A 10370-nucleotide genomic window follows, 5' to 3' on the forward strand; every position below is an offset into this window, starting at 1 on the left:
TGGTATGACTGCAATGTCTTTATTGAAGCCTCGACAATATTTTATATTGCAAATTTCGTTGTAATTCTTAGTTATAGGCGATTAGGAAAATTCATGAATGGGAAAAAAATGAGGCTAATGAGGGAAGTTCCCTCTCTTAACTTCCGTTGTTAGGTGGGAAGAATGAAATGCAGGTGGCTTAAGTGGAAACATGACACGCTAGTCATTGCACTAGGAGGCTCTCTACCCGAAAAAAAAATCATGAATGATCATTCAACTGTTCGGTAGTTGGCTGTTAGGCAAGATAAAGCCCACTAAACATGATGATCTGTGCGTGCACAACTCTGAGATATGTCAAATATGGATATATATATATATATATATATATATATATATATATATATATATATATATATATATATATATATGTGTGTGTGTGATATTTCGAAGGGATATGCCATAAAGGCCGAGGTAAACTGCTTGAATTGTTGCTTTGGGGATAGCACGTTTTTCCTTATTTAGTAACGCCTATTCTCACAAGAAAACAACTTTCTAGCTGTCAATTGTACTAGGCATAAGGCATGGTGCGGTACAGAAAACGAGTAGATCCAAAGTATTTGTATGAAGGTAGAGAAACAAAGCAAGGCTACAAGAAGCCAAGCATGCCCGATGAGTCAACTCTTAGAAAATAAGAAAATACTATTCCCTCCGTCCCATAATATAAGAGCGTTAACCGCTCTTATATTATGAGATGAAGGGAGTAGATTGTAATAGCACATGAGCCGTGAGAATGCGGTTAGTGACTGATTGTGAAAGGAACACTCCAATCAAATAGGAAAAATAAGTCAAAGGAGTTGTCGGTAAAAAAAATATTGCTGGGTCGACCGAAACGCCATTAGTTCTTTCTTTCAAAAGGCTAAACAAAAGTGTTCCACACACGGCATTTACCGTCTGATCTTTCAACGACTACGACCATGCAATCGGGCGGCGGTTGCCTTTTCACTCCGGTACACGCGGGGCTGGATTTTAATCGTCGTAGTACAAGACTATGAGTTTCGTCGTACACATAGCACAATTCAAAACTGAATATTTCCTGGTTGAGGATTATTATTATTCTTATAAGAAACAAACGAACTGGATGGGCAGCACGGTGTCGCCTTCGTTCACCACGTTCCCCTCGTGCCAATTATTGGTCGGCGTGCTCAGAACAGTGAGAACAAGGACCCATGATAATAAAGTTGAATTGATCCAGCGACAAGCACGGCGCACTAGCTAGCTCGCGCACCACCTAACCCAGCAGCTCACTGCCTAGGCGTGCTTAAATAAGGAGGACAGCCTAGGGTGTGTACCAGCTCATCGTCAATCGAAAGCAGATCGAACCCAAGAATATCATCATCCGTTAGCCGTCGCCACCACCACCAGTCCAGCACCATGGCAGCGCCCCCCTCCTCCGTGTCCGTCAGGGCCGGCGCGTCCGTCTCGGCGAAGCTGACCCCTCGCCAGGCCGCGAGGGCTGGGTTCGGTGGCAGGGTCAGCGTCAGCTCGGGCAGGAAGTGCGGCGGCCCCGTGCGGGCGTCGCTCTTCTCGCCCAAGCCCGCTGTGGCCATGGACGCGAGGCCGACCAAGGTGCAGGAGCTGCACGTCTACGAGCTCAACGAGCGCGACCGCGAGAGCCCCGCGTACCTCCGGCTGAGCGCCAAGCAGAGCCAGAACGCGCTCGGCGACCTCGTCCCCTTCACCAACAAGGTCAGTCAGCCAAAGCCAGTGATGAATCTTTCTTGCTCCGTCGCTCCTTCCTCTGTTCTGTTCCTCTTCCTCTGCTTGCTTTGCTGAGTGAGTGAGTCAACGGCGTGCAGGTGTACAACGGGAGCCTGGACAAGCGGATCGGGATCACGGCGGGGATCTGCATCCTGATCCAGCACGTGCCGGAGCGCAACGGCGACCGCTACGAGGCCATCTACAGCATCTACTTCGGCGACTACGGCCACATCGCCGTGCAGGGGCCCTACCTCACCTACGAGGAGTCCTACCTCGCCGTCACCGGCGGCTCCGGCGTCTTCGAGGGCGCCTACGGCCAGGTCAAGCTCAACCAGATCGTCTTCCCCTTCAAGATCTTCTACACCTTCTACCTCAAGGGCATCCCCGACCTGCCAAAGGAGCTGCTCTGCGCGGCGCCCGTCCCGCCCTCCCCCACCGTCGAGCCCACGCCCGCCGCCAAGGCCACCGAGCCACACGCATGCCTCAGCAACTTCACAGACTAGCTACCTTAGCTTAGCCCAAAATATCTATTATTGCTCCTGCTAGTAGTTGAACTTGCGTGCGTGTGTTGCAACTTCACCGACTAGCTAGCTCTAGCAGTCTAGCTAGGCAGCCCAAAATATATCTATGTACGACCAATTCCTTGTACCAGTGTTGAATGAATGTCCTTGCAACGGTGGAATAATTTCAAGTACGGAAACTTGATTTCTTTCTCAATAAAACATTCATATTTGTTACTCCCTCTGATCCAAAATAAAATAAGTGCCATAATTCTAATTTTGAATTGATTCGAAACTACGAAACTTATTTTAAATCGGAGCCAGTAGCAATCTCCGTCTAAATGAGAATTAGAACAAGTCATGTTGGCCGAATCGCCATAGTAACCGCCACTATGACGGGGACGGGCAAAAAGATATCTAGTAGAGTCGCCATCTTATGGAATCAGCATATATATATATAATTTATAAAGCGCGCTTCCTTTCACGATTGTGTGCGATGGACAGGAAAGTTCACGATTTTTATTTTAATTTGAAAATAATTGGTCCCATGATAACATAGACAATAATTATGAAGACTCTCAGTTTGCTCATCCTAGAGGCCTCCATAATCAATAAAAACGCTCCATAAAACTGGAATGCTGCCTATACGACAACAATTAAGTCCAACAACACAAACCAATCCACATTGATTGCTTTAAAGAAATCAGGCATATCTGATTTCCTTTTGCGGCTGACAGTCATTGTCTCTCTCCAACGTGTCGTTGGACAAATGGTCATGTGCTTAAGCAAAGAGGAAAAATTAAAGCAGACATCTCTGATGATGAAAGCATAAAATGCTTTCACGACTCGGCTTCCTAGCATTTCCACAAAAATAAGATTGCCATTATTAAGGAACATGGTATCCCATCCCTGATGATGAAAGGGTAAAATATTTTCACGTCTATGCTTCCTAGCGTTTCTAGAAAAAACAAGACTGCCATTATCGACGAACAAGGGATCGATTCTCCTCTCAAAATCAAAACGCCTCCATCTCATCTTAGGAGGTTTCTTTCACTCCCTAAAACAAGGTTTCTCTCACAATCTCATCTTAATGATTGTCTCCTGAGGACCTTTACCCTGATTCTATCCCATAGCTTCTCCCTCTCGATGCACCTTTCACTGAGCAGGAATTTATGATGCTTTCCTCTAAACGAGTCCCGATGCAAGCTCAGGCACGACCGGTCGTCTCAGACCAAGCTTCTACAAAATGTAATGGCACTTGGTTAAGCATGTCATCGTGCCCTTCTTTCACGACTTCAATCTGCTAAACACCGATGTTGAACATTTTAAGAATCTCACATGAACCTTCTATGAAAAGAAGATACTGCGAGAACTCTGTACGCCTTCCGACCAATCTAGCTCTAGCCCTCTCAAGGCCTTGGCAAAGCGACTAACCAAATGGCTAAAATCCTTGAACGCACATAGCGGAAAATTTTAACTATGATGTTGACATACTAAGATCGTGCCGCACTAGAAAACCGTCTACCATGGTCTTCAAACTTGATTTTCGCAAGGCATTTGACTCAGTCAACTTAGGACTCACTCATGTTTTTTCTCTCTATTAGGGGATTCCCACCTTCCTGGATCTTCTAGATAAAATCCCTTCTAAACTCACAGAAAACCAATGTCTTCTAAATGGAGTTCCGGGCCCTTGGGTTAACTGAAAAAAATGCCCTTCGCCAGGGCAAGAATATAAAAATGTTCAAATACATATTAAAGAAAATGTTTAACACATGTTTCAACGTATGTGTGAGAGATTTTTAGCATGAATTCAAACTATGTCCAACGTGTATTTGAAAAAAATGTTGACCTGTATTTTAAAATGTTCATGAAATGTAAAAAAATATTCGCTCATATTTCTATAAATAGTCATGGCATACAAAGAAAGTTATGTACACTAAAACCGGACGAACTAGAAATTTCAAGAATCTGATAATGAAAAAATGGAAAAAAATAAAGAAAGGAAAAGGGAAAAGAGAAGAAGAACAGGAAATAAAAAATAGAAAACCGGCAAAGAACCACACAAGAGGAAGAAATGAAAAATGGAGAACAAAAAAACAGAAAACCGGCAAAGAACCACATGGAAGAAAAAGAAAAGGACCCAAAACCTTCCTCAGGCCGGAACAGAGGTTCCTGAAACCAGAATAGAAGGAGAAGAAAGCGATAAGAGACAACTGGAAAAAGGATAGCCTCGAACGATGCGCTAGTGGAAACACTAGAGAGTGCTATGTCTCTCAGTAAGCGGCATGGAACACCATGCAAGTAGGTCGTCCCTGCAGCTCGCCCCACATGACAGGGGAAACCACAGGCCCACCCGGCGATGGCGGGCCGGTTCAAGCCTGCACACGAGATAATGTTGTCGGATCTTCAAAATGAGATGAAAACAGAGGTCACGACCGATGAGGCGCTAGGAGAAGCGAGTACTTCTCCGGGGGGTTCTTCATGTAGTCCTACCTCGCGTCTCCGGCATTGAAGAGGCACGGACACCGGAGACGCGTCACGGGCGGCGCCATCAGTGGGCGCATCGCTTCAATGGCGGAGGAAGTGAGAGCTCCCATCCGCCCTGGGCCGTCTTCAATGTCGAGCGGCACACTCTACACCGGCATGAATGCGGGCAGCTGGCGCCGAGCAGGAACGCGCACGAACGAGGGAGGAGCGTTTTTCGTGGGCCAGTGCGGTCAGAAACGGGCGTGGATCGATCTGGACCACCGCAAACCTCCCCCACGTTTGTCTCCGGTTTGTGGAAGAAATCGTGTCCGGACTGCTCCTCAGACCGATACAGGACCGCGTTAGATGGCTTACGCGGTCCGGGCAGTTGCGGGAGGTATGCGGGTCCGCCTTGGAGATGCCCTTATGCACTCATTTAGATGAGAATTAACTAAATCTAGATATAGCCACTTGCATGGCAAATTAAGTTGGGTTTGTTAGGTTCAAGGTGATAAGGAGATCAAACCAATACATGATATGCTGCTGTCAGTAAGTTTGTGTACTAGCATCATTCAGGCTGCAACAAAACTTAATAAGCTAGGATATACATATTCAAAAACAAAGCCCTCCTACCGGCAAGGTCCATGATTCGTCATGCCCCCATGGCCCTAGGGCCACCGGAGACGAGGTGGATCGACGGCGGTGCCGGAGGGAGACAAAGGAGCCCTAACTTTTTTGGAGGAGGCGGCGGTGGCTGCGTGTTTGTGCGATGTTGACCGCGTGGAAGAGAGAAAGATCGCAACGGGCCCTTCCTTCGGCGAGAATGCAGTACGAAATTCCTCCTTGGCACCTACAACGTTAAGTCGTCAGAGATGATCACCACCCATTTTTACATATACAGTAATCACGAAAGCAACTCATCATGGACCCTACAACGCACATCCTACCAAAGCCGACACGTGTGATGCAAAGAGGCACACACATACCTACAGGTGGACCCAATAACCCTAGCAACCATACCACCAATTTACAACCGGGCACCAAGCAGTGCCTAGCCCCAATGCACCACAAGACTCCCTTTCCAGTGGTATATCGTGCTTTCGAGCATAACTAATATAATAAACCATCAAACATTGAACAAATGAAAGTGTAGAGTAGTTCTTTCCCTTTTATTTTGTTCCTAACATTTCTTTCTTGTATAATGTTTGCTTTGGTTCCTGCCTAATCAGACAAAGCAAAAATTCTTGGTACGATCTTGTTGTCGCCTTGGACCTAATATTAACTACTAAAATTGCCATGCATGCAATTTGCCACACTTCTCCCATAGTATGTATAACCCGATCTTCCTTGAGTTTCCTTCCTAGGTTCTATTAGCTCGATTGTCTGAGTGCGGAGTGATATGTCCATTTTGCATCATGCTTTAATATTGATATTTATTGCATTATGGGCTATTATTACACATTATGTCACAGTACTTATGCCTTTTCTCTCTTATTTACAAGGTTTACACGAAGAGGGAGAATGCCGGCAGCTGGAATTCTGGGCTAGAAAAGGAGCAAATATTAGAGACCTATTCTGCACAACTTCAAAAGTCCTGAAACTCCACGAAAGTCAGTTTTGAAATTTATAAAAAATACTGAGCGAAGAAAGTACCAGAGGGGGGCCACCCACCATCCACGAGGGTGGGGGCGCGCCCTACCCCCCTGCCTCGTGGGCCCCCTGGCAGGCCTCCGGTGTCCATCTTCTGCTATATGAAGTCTTTTACCCTGAAAAAAATCAGAAGCAAGCTTACGGGACGAAACTCAACCGCCACTAGGCGGAACCAATCTAGGGCTCCGGCGGAGCTGTTCTGCCAGGGAAACTTCCCTCCGGGAGGGGGAAATCATCACCATCGTCATCACCATCGATCCTCTCATCGGGAGGGGGTCAATCTCCATCAATATCTTCACCAACACCATCTCCTCTCAAACCCTAGTTCATCTCTTGTATCAAATCTTTGTCCCAAAGCCTCAGATTGGTACCTGTGGGTTGCTAGTAGTGTTGATTACTCCTTGTAGTTGATGCTAGTTGGTTTATTCGGTGGAAGATTATATGTTCAGTTCCTTAATGCATATTAATACCCTTCTGATTATGAACATGAATACGATTTGTGAGTAGTTACGTTTGTTCCTGAGGACATAGGAGAAGTCTTGCTATTAGTAGTCATGTGAATTTGGTATTCGTTCGATATTTTGATGAGATGTATGTTGTCTTTCCTCTAGTAGTGTCATGTGAACATCGACTACATGATACTTCACCATTGTTTGGGCCTAGGGGAAGGCATTGGGAAGTAATAAGTAGATGATGGGTTGCTAGAGTGACAAAAACTTAAACCCCAGTTTATGTGTTGCTTCGTAAGGGACTGATTTGGATCCATATATTTCATACTATGGTTAGGTTTACCTTAATACTTCTTTTGTAGTTGCGGATGCTTGCACATAAGTTAATCATAAGTGGGATGCTTGTCCAAGTAAGGACAGCGCCCAAGCACCGGTCCACCCACATATCAAATTATCAAAGTACCGAACGCGTATCATATGAGCGTGATGAAAACTAGCTTGACGATAATTCCCATGTGTCCTCGGGAGCGTTTTCCTCTATATAAAAATTTGTCTAGGCTTGTCCTTTGCTACAAAAAGGATTGGGCCACCTTGCTACACCTTATTTACTTTTATTACTTGTTACCCGTTACGAATTACCTTATCACAAAACTATCTGTTACCGATAATTTCAGTGCTTGCAGAGAATATCTTACTGAAAACCGCTTGTCATTTCCTTCTGCTCCTCGTTGGGTTCGACACTCTTACTTATCGAAAGGACTATGATAGATCCCCTACACTTGTGGGTCATTACGGAGCCAATCTAAGACATTGGCTATTGTAGTCTGTTGGTCCTCTTGTTGTCTCCATATCACTAACTCGGAACCTATCCATTGCATCCGTAGCACCGAGAACTGCCGTCGGTGTAAGGCACGAGCCATCTGTGTCATACATCGTCAGAACAGGGAATCCTGTGAAGGACAAATGGCCATCCTGGGCATGTCTCACTTACTTATTACGTCTCACTAACTTATTACGAAATAGTCGGTGTGCAGTGTTGTGGCGGGCGACGACATTGATTTGATGGAAGATCACTATCAATGTGCCCTGGAATTATATATGAACAGAACCACAACATGCTTTTAGTCTTCTCCAGTATCCCAGTGAACAATTTCTCTTTGGAAAACAATGATAAAAAATTGAAGCCTTTTTCGAGCCAAATAGTAACCATCTCCCCTGTACAATCTGAATCAACCGCCGGGACGCTCTAGTTTATATAGCCATAGAAAGATATATGTGTCATTCATCATGCATATACTAAGCTCTTTCACGTTTTTGTTGCTAACCAACCAAGACATTGCATCCCTGTGATCTATTTGTGCATGCATGCATTCTGTATGTGCTGCTTGCAAGGAAATGATTGGCTTCTAAGCAAGAACCATGTGGTCCTAAATTAGGAGAACACAAAACCCACCACTGCTGGGAGCGTATTAGTACAAAATGTCAAACTTTATCTCCATGTCTTAATCTCTCAGTGTTCGAGAAATAAAAACAATTTTCAACAAATTTGAGCATCTTGACATGTGTGTCCTCGGACACATAGTAACGCACAAGCAACTACATGGGATTTTTATGTCATTAATAATGTTGGAGGTGGCATCAAAAAAAAATGGTGGAGGTTTTTTTTAGCAAAGATAGCCAGACTTTATTGATCTATCACAATGTTTCCGGGAATTAAAAGAACATCATGGAGTACGCCCAACCAAATGTGTCTACCCTGAGGCAACAAAGTACCCAGTCTAGCTATCTTATGAGCTTCATAATTAGTAGTAGCTCGAAATTCATGAAATAAAAGCCTTTTCCTCTCCTGTATCTCCTTGATGATTCCTCCGAATGAGCCCACAGTACCATCTTTAAAAATGGTGGAGGTGAAAATCTGAGTTTCTATGACCCGACGGGAATATGGACCATCAAACTGGTGTTAAAACATGACAGTGCTATGAAAAATCTAAAGTGAAATCCACTCCCTCGAAAGAGGCTCCACTGTTGAGTGGGCCAGCGGCTCATAATTGGCCAAGATTTGTTGTGAAACGTTTAGAAAAATGTCCAAGGTTTGTTTCTGCCCTTTAAATTTGATCCTGAGAATTATTAGAAAAATGTTCAAAACTGAAAAAAAAATGTGCGCGCAAATTTAAAAAAAAATGTTTGTGAAATTCAGAAAGAATTTCACATATATGACAAATTGTTCCTGAAAATGTAAAACACTCATTCAAGTAAAATTTGCATAGGATTCAAAAAAAGATTTGTGATATTTAAAAAATGTTCAGACATATGAAAATATGTTGATGACAGTGTTTTAAATTGATCGTGGAATGTCAAAACTTGTCCGCACAATTCTTAAAAATGCTCCTACAATTCCAAAAAAATTCATGACGTTTAAAATTGTTCACATATTAAAAAATCATGGCATATAAAAAATATTCCTACCATTTAAAAACTCTTCATAACACTTTAAAATGTTCAAACATGTACTAAAAGGCCGTGTGTGTGTGAGGAAATTTAGTGTGAATTCAGAAAATGTTCACATGTATTTTAAAAATGGCGATGTGTTTTAATTTTATTTTTTGAAAAGAATCATGAAATGTAGAAATTTGTTCACTCATTTTTTTTAATGATGGCATATAAAAAAATTCGTACACTAAAACCGAAAGGACTAAAAATAATGGATTTGTAAATGAAAGTAAAGGAAAATGTAATGAAAAAGAAAAGATGGAATAAAGAAGGAAAACAGAAAAATCAAACAGCAAATAAAAACCAAAAAGAAACAGGAAACCGGCAAAGGACCGCAAAGAAAAATAAAGTGGTGGGGGAGGGGGGCCGAAACCTTACTCAAACCGGAATACTCCCTCCGTACCGGTGCATAAGTCATTTTACGTTGTGCACTGCGACCAAGACGGAGGGAAAACCAGAGAACTTTAATGTTTATTTGCTAATTAATACCATTGCATGCAATAGAATTGACCACTGTATGATGTGCTAGGTACTCTCAAGTCATTAAAAACATACACGCCCCACGTCTCTTATTGATTGATTCCTTTATTCATGTCAAGAAATAAGAAACGAGGTGGGAATTAATGTATCGGTACGGAGGGATTAGAAGGAGAAGAAAGTGAGAAGAGCCAACGGGAAACGATCGGCCTAGAAAGACGACCTTGAGGCGAGGCGATGCTCTGTCTCACAGTAAGCAAGACATAATTCGTGTGGGGAGGGAGGGGGGGCATGGAACCACCATGCAAGTAGGCCGCCCCTCGCCCCAAAGAATAAGACATCATTCGCGCGTGTGTGTGTGGGGGGGGGGGGGGGGGGGGGCATGGAACCCTTGAGGCGAGGCGGTGCTCCGTCTCACAGTAAGCAAGACATCATTCGCGTGGGGAGGAGGCTAGATACTGGTATGAGAGAAGAGGTAGGTGTCCATGTTTGGTTGGCGTTGTTAATGGCATTTATATCCAAAACACTAAGGCCCTGCTTGGAATCGTTGTAAGTTGATACATCCAGATTTAATTTACAGGTGTATAATACCGGTCGTAGT

At 43.9% G+C, this 10370-nt stretch overlaps 1 protein-coding gene across 1 annotated transcript; it reads left to right on the forward strand.

Annotated features, from left to right (window-relative positions):
- Positions 1 to 1224: 1224 nt before the first annotated feature.
- Positions 1225 to 2474, forward strand: LOC109748376 (allene oxide cyclase, chloroplastic). The gene is made up of 2 exons (XM_020307408.4): positions 1225 to 1725; positions 1836 to 2474. Exons 1-2 carry the CDS (start codon positions 1411 to 1413, stop codon positions 2238 to 2240), a joined length of 720 nt encoding a protein of 239 aa, XP_020162997.1. The 5' UTR covers positions 1225 to 1410; the 3' UTR covers positions 2241 to 2474.
- Positions 2475 to 10370: the final 7896 nt, after the last annotated feature.

The sequence above is a fragment of the Aegilops tauschii genome, chromosome 6 (assembly GCF_002575655.3).
Source record: "Aegilops tauschii subsp. strangulata cultivar AL8/78 chromosome 6, Aet v6.0, whole genome shotgun sequence".
Lineage (NCBI taxonomy): Eukaryota > Viridiplantae > Streptophyta > Magnoliopsida > Poales > Poaceae > Aegilops > Aegilops tauschii.

Coding starts and splice junctions, on each gene's coding strand:
- LOC109748376 (XM_020307408.4), top strand. CDS start 1,411: ATGGCAGCGCCCCCCTCCTCCGTGTCCGTCAGGGCCGGCGCGTCCGTC. Junction 1,726..1,835: donor TCGTCCCCTTCACCAACAAG/GTCAGTCAGCCA, acceptor AACGGCGTGCAG/GTGTACAACGGGAGCCTGGA.